We start from the raw sequence: 23,907 nt of genomic DNA, 5'->3' as shown, positions 1-23,907 counted from the left end.
GAGAAAAATCGATAAAAAGGAAAAAATAAGACAAAAATTTTGCGAAAATATTTATTGTTGGGTTACGGTAGCACTCGTTTGCCGGCTATGTTTTCGAAAATTCTCCTTGAAATACGGTGGCCTAACTTGTGTGAAAATTCGGCCACAACTCCAATTTTTTGCACAAGAATAATAAATAGTCAAACTGAAAATTTCTCACCTTTGGTGGCTCCTCTCCTTCTTGCTGCTCCTCAATATGGAACAATTTAGGCATTCCAGACTTTTCATCCAAATCCGTTAGAATCGCCGGAATTTCGATTCCATTATTCTTGGCCTTCACTTCCACTTTCTCCATAGCCATCTTCTTTTTCTCTTTACTCAATAATGGCATCAGAAGTTTCGCAGTTTTGTTGTTTCCCCACATTCTCATCATTCCGACAGATGCTCCCATTTGGTCACCGCCTGAATAAAAGCAAGTTAGATAACTCGATCATATGAAATTCATACTGTAAGGTCGGAAAATTCCTGAAGTTCTAAATTCAATGAAACTGAAAAATACTGTTTCTCATAAATCATTTCAAATGGTTTCTTTGAATTATTTCAATAATTTCTTCATGTGTGAAACCTACCTGCCGCCATTTTTTCCTGATAATCCAAAATGAGTTTCATGATCAAGTTGACATAGAAATCCTCTAATGCAACTTGAATCACATTAATTGTCATACTGACAAGTGAGAGGCCAACGATGACAAAAACGAAGCAAAGGACCATCATGCTGAAATTTAAAAATATATGTATTTACTGTTTCAGATTGGTGCTTAATTGTTTAGAAAACAGTATGAACTAATCTTGTTAATCTCGCATTACTTTCGCTAACACCTCCATTTTGCATCGTTTCGAGCGGAAGTTCAAAAACAATTTATCGATTGTGAGGACTCTTGTAAATTTACATGTCTGATGGGTGTTTGAAATAAAGTATCTTTCTCGGAATCCGAAATGCGGTTCTGGACAAAACAATATAACATTTTGAATGGTTTTCAGTGGAAAATAGTCAAAGTTGAAGTCCAGAAAAAGTAGCCAGGAATTTTCAGGTTATTCTACAAGTTTCAGTTAGTACTGCACAAATTTAGAGTTTCACTTTCTCATTGCCATTTTTTAAAATCAAATTCCGTTCTGATGAGATATGCCGTTTATAATTATAATGTGATAAAATAATCATTGGAATCAGAGTTGCAACACTTTAAATTCGTTTATCTCGCTTGGTTGGTTTGTACAAAAAAGTTGCCAATTACAAGAATAAAACTCTTAATTTGTTCAGTTTACTCTGGAATTTCCAGAGATATCTAAAAATCCTATACTATTTTTCAGGACTCCAAATTGGACAATTTCTCGCTGAAGAATGCAAAAGATGATATCTTTTTGTCCGGTACTGTATATGGTTATTGTGTGTTAGAAATCTAGTAATGTGAAAACTTGTCCGTTTCATAAATTGATATGATCATCAGGAATCATAAAATTGTGATTCTCCAAGGTTATACAAATAAACTTAAAAGACGAAAATTTACATATGATACCTTTTCTAAAATCCATTCGCTAGCTTTTCTTAGTTCTTTAAAAAATGGTAAACTACAAAACTGAAGCTCTAATACTGTTTACTACACTCTGGGAATTTCAGACAAATCGAAAAGTTCTGTACTACATTTTCAGCACTTGAAAGCTGACTATTTTCTATGGAAAAGTTACGATATTTTGGTGTTCGGTACTGGATGTGCATCAGTTACAGACAATTTTCAAAATTTTCTGTTTCAAGAAGTTGACATTGATCATTTGATAAATACAAAAAACGATGAAATCAGAAAACGACTGATGTTTAATATCGTCGGAGTTATAAAACTGCGACCTCGGTGTATGCAGATTCAGTACAAAAATTGAGTTTTTTGCACTGAGTCTGCAAACAAGCAGTTTTATAATTCCGACAATAAAATTTGAAAAATTCAGGTTTGTTTAGGGCTTCAAAGTTGACCAATTTCCACAGAATAAGCCAAAAAATGCTGTCTGTTAGAAAACCTGCAGCAATGACATGTTTCAAAAAATTTGCGGTTTCCTAAACCCTATAAATACTTTCTATTCTTACCCGTTCACTCGATTATCTAAAAAATTTGTGACTCACTCTCTTCTCTGCACTGAAACATCTCCCAATCCAATAGTCGACAGCGAAATGAACATGAAATAGCAGCTCTCTCCATACGTCCAATCCTCCCAAAGCTTGAAAAGTGCCGAACAGAAGAAAATCCATCCTACAGTAATCCCAAGTGCCACTTTCACACTCATCCGTGGCATTGCTCTTTCCTCTTCATCCTCAATGTCTTCATAGTCACTTTCGTTTCGTTCACTTCCTAATTCTGATGCCAATGAGCTGACTTCCACGTGGATATCTGGATTTCCAGTTTCCAAATTCACCAGTTCATCTCCTTTTGGGAAGTTTCCGTTTCCTCTTCGGCACAAACGAAACGCTCCAAGGTACGTTGTGAAATCCTCGAAACCTTTTACACATCCATTGATATTATTGTACAAAAACTTTCCCAAATCATTCAAAGTGATCAACATGAATGGAATTCCAACACATGAGTAGATTACGGTAGCAATTCTTCCCGCAGACGTTGTACATGCAATGTCTCCGTATCCAATAGTTGTGAAAAGGGTTCCCGCAAAGTACATAGCTGACATGAAAGTCCATTGAGACTCGTTTTTTACAGAGAAATCCAATTTTTGTTCGTAGTTGTCGATGGCTTCTTCCAATGCTTTTTCTCGGAATTTTCGACGACGACTTGCTGCATCTTGGACCAATTCTTCCATTCGGAGAAGCAATAATCGACGTTCTCGTCTGCAAAAAATAAAACTTTGCATGAGTCAATCGTAAAGCGACCACACGCCAAACACTCCCCGGACCTCACTCAAGTTAGGTATCATTTTGTAGGCGTTGTCCAGCTCTACATCGTGGTTTTTAATTCGAACTGAAATTCTGATTTTCCCCCAAGTTATGAGCTGGCAAACGTATCAAGTTTTTCAATAAGACTAAAAGCAAAATTTTCCGTTTCAGTACTGTTTGGTATTACCACAAACGGGAAACTATTTGCTGCAATTAAAATGGACACTGACTGGATACTTATCGATTAGCAAAAACATTTCAAAAATACGTTTCAGAACAAGCTGAAACTGGAAAATTAATAAAATTCATTGTTTCTTCAAGTTTTGTTCAAAAGTTTCAGATCTCCAATATTTAATAACCATGCATTCCTAGCTCAAACTTCGGATAGAAAGACAGACTGAATGTGTGTGAAGCAATGAAAATTGTACCGATTTCACAAAAACTCACTTATACTTATAATCCTCCTCTTGAGCAACTTCTTCAGCAGTCCCACTTTCCAGAAAATAGAATATAATTGCTCCAATCAGCATGTAGAACATTATGAATATCAGTGGGAACAGGTACTAAACTCTTTGGATTACTAGTATCTTACAATTGAAATTACCTTGATATGATATTCCTTATACATTCGATGAAACCGTTTCCCCCATGTTTCTGGCTCTTTCTCTTCTGGTTCTTCATGGAGTCGACTCTAAAGAATGATACTTTGAAATTTAAATTTCAGTTATCCGGACTACCGAAAAGGTGCTACTAAATCTAGCTAACGGGATAGACGAGTAGGTGAAATTAAAGCAAAAAAGAAAAAATCAGGAGTTAGGGGGAGGATAGAGAAAAGTGAAAGCAAAATAGAAGAAGTAATCAATAATACCCTTTTGTACTCTATATACTGAGAGGCTCCGTAGAAATCGGTCGACAGTTTATGCTATAATTCGGGTGTGTTCAGAGATAAATGATTATTGTAGTTTTCTTGGGGTTACTGTAGAAGGACTCACTTGAACAACTTTATCTCTGTCTGGGTTTGAGTGTCGTGTTGCAGATGATTGGGCGCCAGCTGAGAGTTGAGATGGTCGACGGAGACGGTCGTTGGATGCCTGGAAATTTGGAAAAATTGATAGAAGTTCTCCTCCCAATGAATCTTTCTAATAGCCAGAGGACGCTTATAAATGTCTGTCTGTCAAAATGAAGGTCATTTAAAAAAATAAGTGGCTTCACTTCGGAAGGCCAATTTCAGATTACTGCTCAACTCACCCCCGAGCCGGGCCGCAGATTTCGATTGTTGTTGGACGACCTGCCAAATCCGACCGCTCGCAAAAGCACCGGCATTACTATAAAAGCATATTGGTTAACGGAAGAATAATAAAGTTAAGCGACGAATGAAAAATAGAGAAATTGAAATAGAGAACAAATGAGATGGTCTGAGAAAATGTGTACTTTAAGTTGAGAAATATGGAAAAAAGAGTCGTTTCAGTTTCATTTCCACCTTCATGAAAATGATAAGAGAAAACATTCATTCGGGATAGTGATTCATAGTCTCATCTCAATTAAAATGATTCTGATCAGCTAAAATTAAACGAAATCAAGTCAAAAATGGAAGAATATGTTTTTTTAATGTTGAAAAATTTAAAAAAAAAGAGTATCTGTGTACCTTTGAAAAGCAGATAGGATATCCTGGGCGGATTCCTCCTTAAAAATTGTCATTTGGCTCTAAATATCTCGTTTCCTTTAAAATATGTCAACAATTGTCAACTGATAAAATGTTTGTGATAACATTTCACACATTTTGTCAGTTGATAACTTTGCGATATCTTTTCCAGGAAACCAGAAAAAGTGACTCAAAGTTTACGGTATTAAAGGTTTCACGAACTTTTTGGCTCTATTGGCCAATAAAAACATATATTTGTGTTAAATTTCGGAAAAAACTACATGGAATAGACCCAAAATCCAATTTTAAATTTTTCGGGAATACCTCTTCTATGAAATTTAGTCAATCTTTAGGATCTTTGTTTCGCACAAACTATTTTTATGAAAAAAACAAGTTACTTGCTAAACCAAGGAATCCAGCAAACTAGCACTTAAAGGAGGCGAGACAGCAAAAATTTCGGGGACAGTTCGGGGGACGAAATCGCGCCGCGCTTATCGGTCGTCAGGCGCCTTCGCGCCCCCGTAGCTCAGCCGGTAGCGGCGCTGTACCCCTGAGCTGCCTGTCATGAGTTCAACCCCCTTTTTTTGCTGTCTGGCCTCCTTTAACTAGAAAACTCAAAACACAAAAAATTCTAAAATGATGGCTTCTTTGAACTCCTTCTTCCTCGTAAAACATGTATATCGATGTTATCTTCTCAAACACAACCACACTTATCACTTTTTCTCATTATCACCCTCTTCTCGTTTGTTCTTGTCTAGTCGTACAGCTCAAAAAGAAATAGACTCAAAGACAAAATGAACACGAAAATGTGTCGAGTGAGCAGGATTGCGATTAGAAAAATCAAATGAGAAAAAAGTAATGGAAAAGACAGGAGAATGAGGAAAAGAAAGAGAAAGAAAGAGAGGTGATTTTACACATTTTGAAATTAAATGAAAACCAATCGGATCGACAGGAAAAAATGTCCTCCTCGGGGGGATGCATTCGGCGCCAAGATTGATAGGAAAAGAAGGGAAAGAAGAGGAAAAAGAAAGAACAATTGATACAAATCGGTGTGAGAAGTTGTTTTGGGGGGCAGACAGAGCAAGAGGATTCGAACATGTGACCCAAGGGGAAATTGAGTGCTCCACGGACATTGAGAAGTTATTACGGGTCTTTGGAAAAGTCTGGAACAAGATTTGGTAGAAAATAGAAGGAATTTTTCATGACGGGAACTGGAAAATTCATATTTACCGATAGAGTACTGCTTACAGATGAACTAAAAAAACCGGAGTATTTCAAAAAAAAAGGTTTATTGAAACTGCAGAAATCATGTTGCTGGACAAAAGATGTATTCAAAAATAATGTTGAGCAAGGTGATGGACAAGATGCCCAAAACTTGGGCAACTTTCTTACAATATTCTTTTTTCATACTAATTCATGTTTGACGCTCTTTCCAAAATCTTAACAAATCTTGAACAATTAGGTTTGTTACAGGTTTCAAGTTTAAGGATATCATTTCAAGTTTAAGGATATCGAAAACTTCAAAAAACACATAAGGGGGGACCCTTATGTGATTTTTTTCGATCAAAAAACTTTTTTCGAGTTTTTTTTAAATATTTTTTGATCAACAGACAAACAATCCAAAAAGCACAAAAAATATAGAAAATTGTATTGAGAGCTCAAAATTCGGTTGAAAATGACAAAATTTTTGCTACCGGGCCGGCCCAGAATTTTACAAGTATGATCAAAATGTTTATGGCACTAAAGATAGCATAGATGGTGCACTGAAAAAAGTCGAGTTTTCCAAATAAATCAATTTTTTGAAACTGTAAAGGTATGTATTGGACCATAATTGGAAAGCTGTGACAAATTAAAAAAAAAGGTAGCTTTGCAGTATGCCGAAAACATGGGCAATAATTCATGTGTCTGACGTTTTTGTGGAAGTGAAAAATAAAAAATTAGAATTACATTTTATCATCGTTGCCAAAGCTAGTTGATGATGTTCATGGCATTTCTGACGCGCAGCTACAGAGGACTGAAAAAAGTTCGAGTGTGTCAAAATACAGGTTTATTGAAACTGCAAAAATTTTATTGATGAGTTACAAAAAGAAAGTTATGGAAGTTCAGAAAAAAGCTTGATGGACAAGATGCCCAAGCAATTTCATACTAATTCATGTCTGGCACTCTTGCCAAAGTCTTAACGCAAAAAAAAAATAAAGTCTGATTTGTTTTGAATAAGGTATATTTTGCCAATGCTTGATCAACTCGTGCCCTCTCTATTATTCAATTTCTCAATTACTCAACTATTCAACCTTTCAATTATTACTTCTCAATTAGACGCCAAAACCGGCTTATCACATATTTAGTACTCAAAACAAGAAACATTTTCTATGTTCAATTTTCCAAAGACGTAAAAATGACGTACTTTCGGACACTTTCACAAAAACATAGTTTTGACCAACATTTTAATAGTATAAGATTTGTCAAAAAAAATGTGTATGCAGTTTGTGAAACAGAATTTTTAAAATTGAGAAGGCAAACACAATAAAATCGTTTTGAACGCTCTCTAGAAATCGGTTGAATTCGATAGTAGTAGAAAATTAAGAAGTCAGATTAGAAACAAAACGCACAAGTTTTAAATGTTTTAACAAACAGAAATGAACAAAATAAGAATCAAAAGAGTGATTACATGAGAATCGAGAAATAATATTGTATTGATAACGAAACTCATAAATTCAAATGTTTTTGTAAAAATACTGGTTCAGAAAAAAATAGCTCTATGAATAAATTAATCATCAACCCTAACTTATCCTGAAACAGTTTTTTTTTCTTTTCTCAAATCATAAACACATTTTCAAAAAACGATGTATCGTTATTTCATTCACTGAATTCACAGAACTTAATTGTTTCCGTGCGGTATCCCAGGACTTCGTTGTTCCCTATTCAAACTACACAGATATTCAACCCAATAAATTATCTATCAAAACATTATTTTTGAAGCGACACCCCTCTCGGTTCTCCTATCACTTTCCCCGTTTCATCATTTCTCCTGGAGTCTGGTAGAGCCTTCTTCCTCATCCCACGCGTTGATGATCATCCATCCATGTCTCGCGTATTCTCTCATCATCAAAAAGATAACATAGTTATAAGAGAGACACCCGGTCAGAGGGGGGCTTCTGGACGCATCACGTTTCATGTGGTACTTTTTGCTCGTTTTCGACATGTCTCTCACTTCATAAACAACCGATCCAACAGGAGGAAGAGAGACTGAGATACACAGACGTGTCGAGATTCGGAACGATTTTTCTTTTAAATAGTTGTTTCGGAATGTATCAAAGCGCTAGACTCGAGTTTTCCAAATTTTGTACATATCGGCCCCTAGAGAAGTTGAACTTGCGGGTCCACCTTTAGATGTACAGCGCCTGAGCTACGATACTTACAGCTGAGCTACGGTAGCGTAAGCTGCGGAGGCCGAAGGAATAAGGTATCATTCTTATAACAAATAAATGAAGTTGCGTCTCTTTCTCTCTCTATCTCTTTGTCAGTTTGTCCGCGAATTTTGAAAAGCTTAAAAATGAAATATAAATTGATTTTAAAAAAAGTGAGTCGCGCAGCGACGAAGAGTAAAAGAGAAAAGTTAATTCCAGCTGTTTGAAGCGCCGGAGGCGCGGCAAACAGGCTGGTATATATATAAAACGCTACACGCGTCTTTCTGTCCTGTTGTCAGGCTGTCCGCTTTTGAAAAAATTGAAAAATAAATATAGATTTACGTGAATCTTTAAAAAAATGAAGAGCGGAGCGACGCATCAGTAAAGAAACTAAGTTAAATCACGCCGAAGGCGCACCAGCCTGCTGGTAAGGTATATAAAAGAGTAACTATAACCAAAATGTATATCGTTACGTCAAAATGCATACCGTAACCGTAAAAAACCAGAAAAATCTCTTATCTCCCTTCCTTCAGTAATTCCATTAGCACTATCAACAAGGAAGAAAAGTGTGTCCTAGAAGTCCGTTTTCAATAAATCATGTATCCGAAACAAAAAAAAATCTTCCACACAGGCAAGATTTTACTAGTCATTTGATAGAAAAAGGCTACCGTAGTAAGTTTCCAGCTAGTCAGCAATTTCGGAATTAGGTTTCCGTCCTTTTTTCCGTTGATTAGTAGAGATATTTGGAACAAATTTTTCGAGGAAAAACAGAATACGGAATCCGAAATGAAGCATATTCCTCAGAATTCAGATTTAAAAAAGGAATACTGATTCCGATAATGTGCTGAAGTTGCTAGGAACCATAATGTTGGAACTCGGAAGTTGGAATTCTTGATTGAAATTCAAATCTATGCAAACCAGACAAGCCAAAAAAAACTAAATAAGAAGAATTTAAAAACTGGCGAAACATGAAAGACGGAATCCCGTACACCTCTAATTAAAGGTATAAATATCTCAAGATGCAGAACAGGTTGAAGTTCCTTTTAATTAAGGCTTCCATTTCGGTCGGTCGAAAATCGCCGACCGAGCTGACCGATTTCGTGCCTTTGCGCATAAAAACACGAATTTTTGCGTACGAAGCACTTTATTTTACGACTCGGTCGGCTGTCGGTCGGCGGGGTCGGTGGTCGGTCGGTCGGCTAAATTTCCCGACCGAATGGAAGCCTGAAAAATAAATAAAAAATGATAAATAATAAAAATGATTAAAAAAAAGAAAAAAAAATGATAGCCTGAGCGCAGAAATTTCATCGCCAGTGCAAGTAAAACAGTTTGCTGACGACCTAAAAATTTACTGCCCAATTAAAAAAGGAGACATGGGAGGATCTCTGCAAGAATCAATCAATAAAATCTATGAGTGGTCAGTGAATGCTAAACTAGAATTAAATCTATCAAAGACCTGCTGCATCAGTCTTGGTAAAAACCCAAAATATACAAATTATTTCCTTGATAATGACAAAATTAAACGGGAAACTACAGTTAGGGATTTAGGATTTATAATCACTGAGAGATTAGATTTCTCTAACCATTGGCAGAAAGCTATCAATAGGGCGAAATACGCTAGTTACTCTATTTTTAAAACTTATCATAGTAAGAACGTTAGATTAATGTCATTATATAAGACTTTTGTGCGACCGTATTTGGAATATGGAACGGTGGTAGCCAGCCCTTCTAAAAAACTGCTCATTGACAATATAGAAAAAATGCAAAGCTCCTTCACTAGAAAGTTGATGAATAGAATAGTGGGTAGAAACTTAACGAGAATTGATAAGGATTACAAAACATCTCAAGACAGATTGACCGAATTCAGCCTAGAATCACTACAATCTAGACGGGAAAAGCTTGATCTGAAATTCTTCAACAAACTCATTCTAGGTAAAATTAATATAAATCATTTATCATATTTTAAAATTAGATCGACAAAAACGCGCAGCCGCCACACCTACCAATGGAAAACTCCAAAGTCTAAACTTAAACAAAACTTCTTCACACATAGGGTTCTTAGTAAAATGATGAGCTCTACAAAACGGATCTAAAAGCCTGCCGCTGTCAGAAGTTCGGAAAAAGATTTGTTATTATCCACTATTATTCATTTCTAGGTTAAGAAATATCAATTTTATGTCACCATGTCCCTTTTTGTCTATTTATTCTCTTTTTCATTCTTTTTTCTTTTTATTCTTCCACGTATTTTTTACGTAATAAATACAATACAATACAATACAATACGTTTGATCGGCAAACTGGGAAAAATTAAAAAGCGTCATGTTATAAGCGCTTTGAAACTGAAGAAAATTTTGAAAAAAAGTAAAGATTCTGTTACATGGAGAAATTTATAAAATTTCATGGATTTCAGTAGAGCACTGTTGTATAATTTTGATTGGTGTCAAGTTCAATATCCAACAATTTCGGGACAATTGTGTTTAGAAATGAAAAATAAAGGTATTTTTTGCACAATATCTGACCAGTTAACCAGAGACGAAATGTTCCTTGATTCATACAAAACGAATGAAACCGAAACAAGATGGTCTTTATGAACATTTTTTCTGTTGGATACAATTATTTAAATTGCTCTTCTTCTGTTAAAGGAAGATGCCAAAATCCATGTCAAAGAGACGTATAATTGGAACAAAATTTACATATCCTTTATTCATAGATAAATGAAACAGGAATTTTTTAAACTGAAAATCCAATTTTCGCAATACAAATTTGAAATGAAGCTTGTGGAGAACCTAGAAATGTTAAAAAACGAAAAAATTTTCCTGCTACACTGTTAAAGCACAACAGCTACTGTTTTTAGTGCTCAATCAAAATGAAAACCAAATTCAAATCTGAATTGAATTTTAAAATAATGAATTCATGAAAGTCGGCTAACTCGAAGACATGTTGAACCAAAAAAAACATATGTCAAAAGAAAGTCCCCACAAATGAAAACGGAAAAATCTCGGTTTAGGATACTCTGATATTTTCAGACAAATCCAAAAATTCTGGACAACTTTTTTCAGAACTTCAAAGTTGATTATGTTTTGCTGAAAAAGTAAAAGTATGATTTATTTTCTGTTTCAGAAAGTTGCCATAGAAAATTTAGAAAACACAGACAATGATATGGATTCAAAGTTTGAGGATAATATTGGAAAACATATTAGAATTCAAGAAATATTTTTTTTTAATTGTGAAATGTACTGTTGACATGTCAACTGTCAATCTTATCAAAAGTCATCAGGAATCATACTCCCAGGTGGGATTTTAAAAAATTCAAAATTCCAAAAAATCAACTAATTGTTGTCTTTAACACGACAAGACTCGGATCAATGTCGCAATTACGAAAAGAGGCAAAACATTGTTGAAACAAAAAATGGGCGGAGAGAGTGTGTGAGACGAAGAGGCGCAGGCACACTGATGTTATCCGGGCGGAGACAGTTGGCGCTGTCTCTGAGCTGGTGGGAGCAGAAGATGAGCGATTTGTACGGATCATGGATGAGTAAAGTAGGAGGAAACGGAAGAGAGATGAGAGATAAAAGAGTGATACGGAGGATATGGAAATTCGCTGAGTAGCGACTCAAACAAAATTTTACTGTGTCAGATAATTATTATTTGGGAGGCATTCCAAAGTGGAGTTGATCCATACTTATCTTGATGATCTTATGAGAAATTGTGCAAAAAATCGGAGCTATAAAAAGGAAAAGCAAGTAGCTGTTGCCGAAGGTCCTGGAATGAAAACTACCGTAACCAAAATTTTTGTTGTAATATTTTTGTCTAGTTTTTCACTGTTTTTTGCCGAAATTACCGAAAAAAAGAAAATCGAGAAAAAAACGGAAGAAATATTTAGAGGTTACGGCAGTTTTCGTTTTGAGACCTCCCTTTCCACCGCACCGATTTTTCAAAATCCATTTGAGTTTATTTTCCGCAACTGGACGTTCTGGTGCTTGCAGAATGCGGATTACTGTATAAAGTTTCTGCAAACATCATTACAGCCTAAATATCGGATTCCTGACCTAACTTTCCTGAATTATATTGCGTTTAGAGCGCATTCGCATTGATTCGAAGAGAAATTTTCAATTTTTTTTTCTATTTCACCAGTAGAGCGCATTTGCATTATACAGCAGTTAAAAAATTAGCTTCTTTAAAAAACGAAAAATGTCAACTTTCGAGCGCATTTGCATTAATTGAGTGTATTTTTTCTAGCGATTTTTAGAAACTTTTGAAAACTTCCCAAATTTTTTGGCAAATTCTCTTATACAACCATCTCTTATACAACTTTTCTCTTATACTACCGAGTCTCTTTTACTACCACTGTCTCTTATACTACTTTTTTCAATGTGTCTCTCATACTACCAAGTCTCTTTTACTACCAAGGTCTCTTATACTACTTTTTACCACAGAGTCTCCCATACTACCAAAAGAAACAAGGCTTTCGGCCTAATCCTATAGTTGGCAAAAAATTTGGGGGTACAAGGGGGTACAACTGATTTAGGGGTACAAAATTGGTGATTCAGGGGTACAAAATTCGTAGGTACAAAAATTCGGGGGTGAAAACTACCAATGATTCTGGGGTACAACCCATTTCATACAGGGGTACGACGCTTGTGATTCGGGGGTACAATTTTTAGAAGGAGTTTCTGAATTCCTGTATTTCAGAGCTTGAAAATCTCAGAATTCTTAGAATTTCAGAACTTTGGAATTTCAGTATTTCGGAATCTGAGAATTTCGGAACTTCAGAAACTGAGAATCTGAGAACTTCCGAATTTCAGAATCTCAGGGCCTCAAAACCTCAGAATTTCAGAACTTCAGAATCTCAATATCTCTGAATTTTCAAAAATTACGGCAGAAAATTTTCACTTCTCTTGTCTTTTGATTGTTCTTTTTGATTTTGTGTCATATATTTCACTCTTTATGAAAAAAAATTTGTGGAAACAATAGAGAACTGTAAAATAATCTTCACAAATTTCACAAACTCAGAATTTTAATGTTTAATTCAGGTTTTAAACCCCAGTCCATACTTCCCTCACTACCAATTTTTCTTAATTATTTTTTTCTCAATTCTATTTCGTTTCCTTTTGCTTTCAATATTCCTTCGTTTTTGCCCAATTTTTCTCAATTTTTCTCAATTTTTCCCAATTTTTCTCAATTTTTCACAAATTTTCAATTTTTCTCAAGTTTTCCCAATTTTTCAATTTTCCTCAAGTTTCGTGGTAATTGAAATGTTCTCATTTTTTCATAATTTTCTAAATTATTGAATGAAGGAAACAATCACAATTCAGTGATTTTCCCACAAAAATTCAAAAATCCCAAAAATTGGCCCAAAATAAGCTATTTTCTTTCGAAAATTGTTCGAACTGGGCAATAGAACACTACAAAAACTATTAAATTCATTTTTTTCGATTAATTACCACGAAATTTTGAGCAAAAACTATGAAAAATGAAGGAAAATAGAGAAAAATGGGATTTGCGAAAAGCTGTGAATTTTGCGAAATTTCCCATGGAAGAGAAAACCCCGCAGCTCGGCCACGGCCATGGACTGATGACGTCATCACTGGGAAATTTTATTTTGGGATTTTTCTCCGTTTTCCTTCGTTTTTCATAGTTTTTGCTCAAATTTTCGTGGTAATTAATCGAAAAAACTTAATTTAATAATTTTGGAGGGTTTTATTGCCCAGGTCGAACAATTTTCGAGAGAGAAGAGCTCATTTTGGGCCAATTTTTGGGATTTTTGAATTTTTGTGGGAAAATCACTGAATTGTGATTGTTTCCTTCATTCAATAATTTAGAAAATTATGAAAAAATGAGAACATTTCAATTACCACGAAACTTGAGGAAAATTGAAAAATTGGGAAAAATTGAGAAAAATTGAAAAAAACGGAAAATTGGTCAAAAACGTAGGAATATTGAAAGCAAAAGGAAATGAAATAGAAATGAGAAAAAAAAACAATTAAGAAAAATTGGCAGTGAGGGAAGTATGGACTGGGTTTTAAAACCTAAATTAAACATTAAAATCAAAAAGAACAATCAAAAGACAATGAGAAGTGAAAATTTTCTGCCGTAATTTTTGAAAATTCAGAGATATTGAGATTCTGAAGTTCTGAAATTCTGAGGTTTTGAGGCCCTGAAATTCTGAAATTTTGAAGTTCGGAAATTCTGAGATTCTGAAATTCGGAAGTTCTCAGATTCTCAGTTTCTGAAGTTCCGAAATTCTCAGATTCCGAAATACTGAAATTCCAAAGTTCTGAAATTCTAAGAATTCTGAGATTTTCAAGCTCTGAAATACAGGAATTCAGAAACTCCTTCTAAAAATTGTACCCCCGAATCACAAGCGTCGTACCCCTGTATGAAATGGGTTGTACCCCAGAATCATTGGTAGTTTTCACCCCCGAATTTTTGTACCTACGAATTTTGTACCCCTGAATCATTAATTTTGTACCCCTAAATCAGTTGTACCCCCTTGTACCCCCAAATTTTTTGCCAACTATAGGATTAGGCCGAAAGCCTTGTTTCTTTTGGTAGTATGGGAGACTCTGTGGTAAAAAGTAGTATAAGAGACCTTGGTAGTAAAAGAGACTTGGTAGTATGAGAGACACATTGAAAAAAGTAGTATAAGAGACAGTGGTAGTAAAAGAGACTCGGTAGTATAAGAGAAAAGTTGTATAAGAGATGGTTGTATAAGAGAATTTGCCAAATTTTTTGAATTTGGCGCCAAAATGGGGGTGTCCCAGTGGAAGGGAAATAAGGCGTTTTTGCCTAAGCCTGTAATTTTAAACTAAAAAATCTGAAACAAAATTTAGCCAAAAAAGTGTTTTTCTCACTGATTTTCGCCAATTTCAGTACTTTTTTGGCTGAATTATTTTTTTTGTTTTTGTTTCAAATTATAGGCTTAGGCAAGAACGCCTGTTTCCTTTTCACTGAGACATCCGAAAAATGGCGCCAAATTCAAAAAATTTGAGAGGCCCCCCCCCAACTACCTTAGCGCCATTTTATTTACTTCAACAACCATATTCACAATAGAGCGCGCGTGCATCACTCTCAAACTCAAAAATCACTGTAAAACTTGTTTCACTGAAAATAACCGCTCAAAACTTTCGAGAGAAGAACAAGATCAACTTGGTTTCTCTCTCCCGGCTCCGATTTCTTGTTCAGTCATTTTTTCGTTTGCTTCCTGATTTTTGCGAAAACCGCGAGAAAAAAAACGGATAGAGTAAATCGGAGAACATTCTCTTCGGCACGTTGACCTATAGGCAAGTATCGATTTATTTAATTAGGCAATTAAGTTAAGGCTACTATAGTTTCATAATTCTGCATTATCAATCGGTGTGCCACGTCATTTCCGTTGATGACTCATTTAAGCATTTTCCGATCAGATTTTCTATCATTTTCCGTCGAAAAACTAAGATGAAAAACAGTCAATATCTTCAAATGGTTCTCATAAATCTCAATCGAAAAAGTATACTCTTTTAATTTGTCTTATTTACAAACAACACTTTTTTGCAGAATTCTTGATCATTTGTCTAGTCTCAATGCAACTACTCGTTTTTCTATTCGTTTTCTTGGCCACACCATCGGATTCTCTGAATCCCAAAAGACAGCGATTCTTCGGAACGTCTTCTGAAAATGTGAAATCCCGACGAAGTGTTCGAAATGAGACATGTCCAGAGTGTGCGATGATTAGTACAACGAAACGGAAAATTGCGGCGAATAAGTTGAAAAGAGCGCCGCCCATTTTTCAAGGTTTGCAGAAGCTGAAAATCTATAAAATATCGATTTTTCCCTTCCAGGACCTTCTAACGATCGCCAGCGAGCAATTGTAGCAGCATTCCAGCACTCGTGGACGGGATACAAGAAATATGCATGGGGACATGACGAGCTGCTTCCGGTGTCGAAGCGATTCGATGATCCATTCCAGTTAGGATTGACGATTGTGGATAGTTTGGATACAGCGATTATTATGGGATTGGAGACAGGTAATTCAGTTTTTTGTTTTGAAAGAAGGCTCCGCCCCCAAAACGCACGGGACCAATTTCTTTAATTTAAATGCATTTTTTTGAACAAACTTCGTCAATTTTTTGGCACCAATATGATCGCTAGCGCTCAAAATCTGAAATAAAATAAAATCGCTCAAAATCTGAAATTTTACGCTTTGGAGGCGGAGCTTCATTAAAAAGACACAAGCGGCGACTTCCAGACTTCCGAGACCCCTCAAATTTTAAAGGAAATTTGTTTTCGTGAAAAAAAATCTGGGAACAGTGGGCGGAGCTTAAACTGCAAGCCGCACAAGGTTTTTTCTGCAAATTAGTGGAAGAACTGTGCGACAAAAGCGTGCGCCACTTGTAATTTAGGCTCCGCCTTCTGACTCCGCCCACTTTACCGATTTTTTGTTGCGAAAATCGCTATAACCTAATTTTCCAGAAACCCGAGAAGGCGTCGAATGGATTCGGAATAGTCTGAATGTGTCTCCATCGAAAAGTGTGAATGTGTTCGAAACTACGATTCGAGTGCTCGGCGGACTTTTGAGTGGATATCATTTGACTGGGGAAGAAGCTCTCCTGGAAAAAGCCGCTAAACTAGGCGACAATCTACTCAACGCATTCACAAAATCCAAATCTCCCATCCCGAAAAGTGACGTGGATCTTGGCACCGGCGCAGCATTCAGCCCGAATCGCGGATACTCTTCGCTCGCCGAAGCGACAACGTTGCAGCTGGAGTTTCGAGATTTATCAGTACTGACCGGTGATAAGAAATACGAAGAAACGGCTTTCGCAGCGTCAGAACATGTACACAAGACGAAATGTGCCGAATATGATGGTTTATGCTTTTATCATATCGATGAGAACGGAGAATTCAAGAAAACTGGTGAGCAGAGTTCTTTAGAAAGCGGGATATCAGGGGTGGGCGGAGCTTAGGCCCGGTAGCGAAATCTTTAAAGGTGCATGTATTTTCCGTAATATTTTTTTGGCATGTTCTTTTTTCGATTTTTCGTGCGATTTCGAATTTTTAGAAAAATATCCAAAAAAAGTAGAAATATCCAAAAATTGTAAAAAGTCGCGGTAAAAAATGCGATGTTTTTCCGATTTTCGCATAAATTTGCAGAATTTTTTTCGCAAAAAAACTTCGAAAACGCAAAAATTTCATTAATTTTTTTTTGGATTTTTCGATAAATTTCAAAATTTTATAGATTTTGAAATTTTTTTGCGAAAAATCGCATCAAAATTTTTTTCGTTTTTTTGGTAAATTTCGTAAGTGTTAAAGTTTTTCTGAAAAAATCCGGAAAAATAGCAAAGAATCACATTACAACAATGAAAAAATACATGCACCTTTAAGGATTTTGCCACCGGCCCTAAGCTCCGCCCACCATAAGCTCCGCCCACCATTAGCTCCGCCCACCCTCCCACGTTTTGACCGCAACGCGAAAATAGACCATATCAATAAAATTTAATTTTTTTCCAGCGATCACTCTTGGCGCTCGTGCTGACAGCTACTATGAGTACCTCATCAAGCAATGGCTCCAGACCAAAAAATCGATTGATTGGCTGCGCGATGACTTCCTCCAATCGATGAAATCCATCAAAAATCACCTCTACCGTCAATCCCAACCATCAGGCCTCTGGTTCATTGGAGAAATCGCTGAAAACGATGATTTCTACCCAAAAATGGATCACTTGGTGTGCTTTTTATCCGGATCCCTGGCTCTTTCTCACTTAAATGGACTAGATGAAAATGGGGAACATATTAGAATGGCCAAGAAAATCGGAGAAATTTGCCATAAAATGTATCAAAATCCAACTGGTCTTGGCCCCGAAATCATTCATTTCAATATCGAAAATCGAACAGACGACGTATCCAGAGAAGATTCTTATGTCAAAAGTCTAGATGCTCATTCTCTGCTCCGTCCAGAAGCCATTGAAGCCTGGTTTTATTTGTATCGTGTCACCAAGGACCCAAAATATCAAGAATGGGGATGGTCAGCGTTTGAAGCCATTGAAAAATACGCGAAAGTGGAGACTGGAGGATACAGTTCAATCGATAATGTCCTTCGGAAGAAGGTTAGAAGACGTGACAAGATGGAATCCTTCTTCCCAGCTGAGACGCTGAAGTATCTGTATTTGCTGCTGGCCGATGATCAGGAGATTCTGCCGTTGGATCGATGGGTATTCAATACCGAAGCACACCCATTGCCTCTTTATAATTGATTTAACTTTTTTTGTATTTTTCGGGTGTTTCTACTGGGTTTCAATGAGAAAAAAAAACAGTTTACAAACAAAACTACAAAGACAACAAAAAACTAGAAAAAAAATCTATCTAATCATCCTAATTAGTCTTCCATGAATCTCCTCTCTCGATGGCCACTTGCTTACTGGCCCCACCACAGTCGATGAGATTCTTCCCTTCAGAAACACCTTCTGACAGACTTCTCGAAGCTGTTGAACGGTGATAGATTCGATACGGGCGGTCAGCTCAGGGGTAGGTATCCGGCGACCGTAGCAGAGTAGCTGGCGTCCGATGTCTTCGCAAACCGGCGTGGAGCCATCGAGCATTAGGAGGATGTTGGTGAGAAGAGAGCGTTTCGCACGGTCTACTGTAGCTTGGTCCACTTCTGGAAACACGGGTTGAAGTCAAATTTTAGAAGATATAAAGTTAATTTAGCTCTTAAAATGGAAAAATTGTGTTTGTAAAAGGGATTTTTGAAATTTTGGATTTCTTGGATTTTTTTGAAATTCTTGAAAATCCTAATTTTCAGATTTTTGAATTTTTGAACTTTCGAGACATTTTTAGCTGTTCTTCACATTTATCAAAGGATTTTCAGCCATTTTTTTCAGAAAACTCCGAGATTCAGGAAATTTAAATTTTAAGAATTAAAAATTTCGAAAAAATTAGAAATCTCAAAATTCGAATTTTCTAATGAAAAATTCAGAAATTCAGAAAACTTCAAAATTATGGATTTTGAAAATTCCAAAAATCTGGAAATTCTGAATTTTTGCGAAAAATTCGAAAAATTTTCTAAAAATATCTTACGACTCGTATGCGCTCGAAAGACGGCGACCGCCGACCGACCGCGTACCGAAGTTGTGTATTTGCGCGTCAAATTGGGTATTTGCGTACGCAGCATTGAAGTTCACAAAATAATAAAAATTGTCGTAATATAAAATGCTGCGTACGCAATCACTTTGACTCACAAATGCACAAATTCGGTAGGTGCGCCGACCGATAATTTGATGAAATTAGAAAATTCTGGAATACTAACCGCTAGCCAGCCATATCCACTGGTTCAACACCGAATCAATAAAATTATCGACCGATTTCGGATCGATGACAAAATAGGTGCCAACGAGTCCGGTGTCCTGGAAAAATTATTGAAATTTTAAATTTAAAACATTAGAAAAATCACTTTATAGCAGGTGTTGAAACTCTGGAACGATTGAATTCCGTCGTCACGGGAGAGAAGTTCGGCGAGTTGTGTTGGAGCGTTGACTCCGAAGCCACGCATGCGATCGTATTCGCCCATTAGCTGGAAGAAAATTTGGGGTTTTCAGATTGAAAAAAGTGGGAAACGTTCAATATTTTTTTTGGAATTTTCCAATTTTCATAATTTTTGAATTCCAGAATTTTCCGAGTTTCAAATTTTACTAACTTGAAAATTTCGGAATTCCGAATCTTTCCGATTTTCAAAAATTCAAAAATCCAATAAATTTCGAGTTTCGAAATTTCGTACTTTTTGAATTTCCCGTCTTTGTTTTAAATTTCAAAATTTCGCAATTTTCCAATTTTGACATTTTAGGAATGTTTCGATTTTCAAACTTTCAAAATTCCTGAAATTGACCAATTTTCGAAATTTTCAAAATTCAGAGTTCCGAGCAAATTTTGCGATTTTTCGATTTTCGGAATTTCTGAATATTTCGATTTTGATAATTTCATAATTTTTCAATTTTCAAAACTTCGGATTTTCGAATTTTCAAAAAATTTTTTTCAGATTTTTTTCGGATTTGATTCGGATTTTTTGATTTTTTTTTCGGATTTTTCCGATTTTCGTTTTTTCGGAATTTTCCGATTTTCAGTTTCCGAATTCAGCGAAATTTTGTAAAAAAAAACGAAAAAATGACACAAAAATCAGTTTTTCAGCGACTCCAAACTCCAAAGTCTTACTGTATTCGCCACCATCAACGCCAGATTATCCTCATGGGTCCACGAGACTCCTTCCACAACCAATGCTCCAAAAAGCATGGGCAACTCCTTAATTTGTCCTCTAACATCACACGGAGTATAAACAGCCGGAACGAATTCACTCGAAGAATCTCCATGCTTCAACCCTCCAAAATATTTCTCAGCCATTTTCACAACGTCATCATGATTGACGCCTCCAGCCGCCGCTAAAACCATCCGACCACTTCGATAATGTGTATCGATATAGGATCGAAGATCGTTTCGATTGATTGTTTTAATAAGTTTCGCTGGTCCAAGAATAGTAAAGCTAAGAGGATTTCCTTCGAATACAGAGGTGTGCAGGTCGTCGAAAACGACTTCTTGAAAATTTTGAGCAACTTCTTCCATTTCTCGAAGAATCACTCCTCGTTCAGATTCGATATCATTTTTGGCAAGACTGCTGTTCAACAGAATATCAGACAAAATATCCACAGCTGTAAAATTCTTTAATTATGGACTACAAACTACACTTTCCGTCTCACACTGATCCAACTTCTCCGTAAAACACTTTGCATAATACGTCGTACTCTCTCTGGAAGTGTACGCATTCAAATGTGCTCCAATGTTCTCCACTTCCAGCTCTAAACCCATTCTCGTCCTACGTGGCGTTCCTTTAAACGCCATATGCTCCAAAAAGTGGGCGGTTCCGTTGTTCTCCGCGTTCTCGTAACGGCTTCCGGCATCGATGAACACACCGATCTGAAAAATGAATTTTTAAAAATTTCAGGTGATTTTCAGATTCTACCGTTGCCGTTGAGCCACCCGTATTCTCTGTAGCAACTCGGAATCCATTCGGCAACGTTGTTACAATCGTTTCCGGTACGAAGACTGGTTTGGCGTGTGCTTGAGCGATTTTTCGCTGAGACGTCTGGAAAAACGGGGTTTCAGAGAGAAAATTGGCTTAAAACGTTACCTGGAACAATCCGGAAGCTAGTCTTCTGTACATAATCTGAAAAAATTGAAAAATTTCTCTATTTTTTGTGTGAAAATCCAATTCTAAGTCTTATTTTCTGAAAAAAGAAAAAATATGACGATTTTCCTCGAGGAGTACACCGGGGGATGGAAGAGTGGGCGCCACTTCGGCCACCTCGTTTTCAAAGCGCGGTTATTTGAATTCAAAACAAGCAAATGATGTTTATGTTTCTCAAAAAGTTGCTGCTCACATACAAAAGAAGAGGTTCGGGGTCTAAACATCTACACACAAAAATATGTACGTTTACACCGAAAATAATGCGAAAAATAGTAGGGAATTTGAAGAGAAGGGGGGAAGCATTAGACAAAAAAAAGAAAGGAAAAATACTGGAATAGGGATGAATATGAGTAAACAAAAGTGTAACAAATAGAGAAGAAAGTTAGAGTTTTCCAGAAGATGAATTCGTCGTATCGATACTTTTGAGTGACGTCGTCGATGGGCGGCCTCCAGAAGTGGAGAGATCCGCCGAGGTTCGACGATGAGAAATGCTTCGTTCGATGGTTTGAAAATGATTGATTCGAGATTGAACAAGGCCGCAGGCAGAGCTACGAAGCGCAGTTACAGATGGACGTGCCTCGACCGGTTGGTGTGGAATTGGAAAATTCTGGAAAAAATTGAAAATTATGGTTACAGTAACCCTTCAAAAAATACTTACAGTATCCTCCGTGGAATTTTTGACAATCTCATTGAAATCTCCAAATTCCATACTGCTATTCGGATCCGTAGAGATTTGGGTTCTGGAAGTTTTCCGAACCGGTATTGGCGTGCTTTGATGAGAATACTTCTGCTCTTTTGGCGGCTCCTTCTGAGTCTCGTGAGATCTCATTGGTGGCAAAAATGGACATTTGAAGTTCTGAGAATCGTCGTCAGCTGGAACCAATGGAGACATGACGGTCGGTCTAGGCGAGCCAATCATCAACGACGATGATCTGGTTAAGGATGGTGATGGTTGATTTTGGGTTAGGTGTTCTGTTGATGCTTGTTGCTGTTTCATTGTTGGTGACGAGTAGATGAGATTCGATCGGGCTGGGGGAGGACGGCTACTACTCAGAAGGCGTCGGTCACGAGGCGGTGTAGCCAGGCCAGCGTCTGGAAATTAGTTTTTAATACAGTATGACAGAAAATGAGAGGTGTAGAAGAGGTGACTGTGCGCCGAAGGTCCTACAACGAAAACTACCGTAACCTGAAAATGTTTTCTGGATTTCAAATACTCACACTCTTGATCCAGCTGATCCTCTGTCAAATGCGATCTTGATCGGAACCCGAAAAACGGCGATAATTTTCCCTCTGGTCTTGCCGGTGGCGCTGTCGACGGCGATCGGAATAGCGGAGAGCGAGCCAGAATCGGCGACACTTTTTCGGCCTCAATCGCCTTCTCCACCTGGCTTCGTTGAGTTTGAATCGGCGATGAAACGACGGTTTGCGTCTTTCCAACCCATACATGACCGTGTTGTTGGATCTGAAAATGGTTTCATTGTCATTTTGACATAGTGGCCTACTTTTTGAATTTTGAATTTTCTAGGCCACTATGGTAAATGGCCTTTAAATGACCTTATATTCAATTGTGCGGTTTTTATGTCACTTTAACATGATGGCCTAACTTTTGCAAGTTGAACAACATGTTACATGACCTAGAAATGGTCTGGTATTAAACTGGGATGGTTTTTATAACATTTTGACATGGTGGCCTAACTTTCAAAATTTTAATTTTCTAGGCCACCATGTTAAATTGCCTAGAAATAGCCTTATATTAACATGATGTGTTCTCTAGACTATTTTAACATGGTGGCCTAACTCTTGCTAGTTTTCTAGACCAGCACTTACCCCAATACTATCAAGTTTTCTCAACGGAATCGCTGAGAGTGGCGTCTCTTGTGGATAATTTCGATGAGCGACGGATTCAGAAGCTGTCCGGCGGCTGAGCATCGGTGTGGCCACCACGTCAAGCCTCTGTTTCATCTCTCGTTCCAGCTGTTGTCCGATCTTCGATTTCGCCGCTGACATAATCTGAAAATCCGTTTTTCGACGCAGCCACTTTGAAAGAGGTTCAAAAACACTTACAGATCGAACTTTACGATCCTCCTTCTTCCTAGTCGGCGTCTCACAGATCAGCGGATACTCTTGTTGACTTTTCGACGGCGACTGCTGCTTCATGATTGGACTTGCAGTTATGGGACTAGCGATCTCAACTTTTGGTGTCGGTGGAAGCTTATCGAATGTTGCGATGGATCCATTGAGAACCATCATACTCTCCGATGGTCCAGAAGACGTGACGGCTAGGCGGCGATGGCGACGTTCGGCGACGCCGATTCGACGTTGACGCGCTTGACTGTTCATCTAAAAAGAAAAAAACATTGGGTTGGAAGCATCTGAGATTTTCTGATTTCAATCGAACCATAATAGTTCCTGGCCTAGAAAGCTCAACGCTAGGCCACCATGCTAAAATCACCTAGAAAACATACCAGTTGAATATCAAGTCGTTTCTAGGACATTTATCATGGTGGCCCAACTTCTACAAGTTGAGTTTTCTAGGCCATCATGGTAAACGGCCTAGAAAACAAACCAGTTGAATATTAGGCTATTTCTAGGCTAGCTGTTTTGGTGGCCTAGAAAACTCAATTAGCAAAAGTTAGGCCATCATGTTAAAATGGCCTGGAACAAACAAGGTGAATATCAGGTCATTTTAGGCCATTTTGACGCGGTGGCCCAACTATCGCAAGTTGAGTTTTCTAGGCCA

At 37.1% G+C, this 23,907-nt stretch overlaps 4 protein-coding genes across 4 annotated transcripts in view; 1 reads left to right on the top strand and 3 right to left on the bottom strand.

Moving 5' to 3' along the window:
• Cbr-twk-8 overlaps nt 1-4,231 on the bottom strand; it is a gene marked incomplete at both ends in the record, with an annotated part of 8,502 nt that extends 4,271 nt beyond the window's left edge. Inside the window, 7 exons of the mRNA XM_045235211.1 lie at nt 200-441; nt 609-754; nt 2,150-2,863; nt 3,356-3,471; nt 3,501-3,599; nt 3,901-3,999; nt 4,157-4,231. Coding sequence (XP_045097365.1) covers nt 200-441; nt 609-754; nt 2,150-2,863; nt 3,356-3,471; nt 3,501-3,599; nt 3,901-3,999; nt 4,157-4,231 — 1,491 coding nt within the window. The remainder of the gene's footprint in view (nt 1-199; nt 442-608; nt 755-2,149; nt 2,864-3,355; nt 3,472-3,500; nt 3,600-3,900; nt 4,000-4,156) is intronic.
• An 11,288-nt stretch (nt 4,232-15,519) lies between these two features.
• CBG21758 lies at nt 15,520-18,189 on the top strand (the record flags this gene model as incomplete). Its single annotated transcript, XM_045235210.1, has 4 exons — nt 15,520-15,730; nt 15,778-15,963; nt 16,409-16,852; nt 17,447-18,189. The coding sequence occupies 4 exons, from the start codon at nt 15,520-15,522 to the stop codon at nt 18,187-18,189; spliced, it is 1,584 nt and encodes a 527-aa protein (XP_045097364.1).
• A 105-nt stretch (nt 18,190-18,294) lies between these two features.
• Nucleotides 18,295-21,143, bottom strand: Cbr-mppb-1 (the record flags this gene model as incomplete). The annotated part of the gene is made up of 7 exons (XM_002632947.1): nt 18,295-18,593; nt 19,242-19,338; nt 19,386-19,505; nt 20,141-20,631; nt 20,680-20,896; nt 20,943-21,065; nt 21,111-21,143. 7 exons carry the CDS (start codon nt 21,141-21,143, stop codon nt 18,295-18,297), a joined length of 1,380 nt encoding a protein of 459 aa, XP_002632993.1.
• A 406-nt stretch (nt 21,144-21,549) lies between these two features.
• Nucleotides 21,550-23,907, bottom strand: part of CBG21760 — a gene marked incomplete at both ends in the record, with an annotated part of 6,955 nt that continues 4,597 nt past the window's right edge. The window contains 4 exons of the mRNA XM_045235209.1: nt 21,550-21,774; nt 21,826-22,259; nt 22,386-22,629; nt 22,995-23,507. Coding sequence (XP_045097363.1) covers nt 21,550-21,774; nt 21,826-22,259; nt 22,386-22,629; nt 22,995-23,507 — 1,416 coding nt within the window. The remainder of the gene's footprint in view (nt 21,775-21,825; nt 22,260-22,385; nt 22,630-22,994; nt 23,508-23,907) is intronic.

Source organism: Caenorhabditis briggsae (genome assembly GCF_000004555.2).
Source record: "Caenorhabditis briggsae complete genome, chrIV, whole genome shotgun sequence".
In the NCBI taxonomy this organism is placed as follows: Eukaryota; Metazoa; Nematoda; class Chromadorea; order Rhabditida; family Rhabditidae; genus Caenorhabditis; species Caenorhabditis briggsae.
This window is presented reverse-complemented; position numbering and strand designations above follow the sequence as displayed.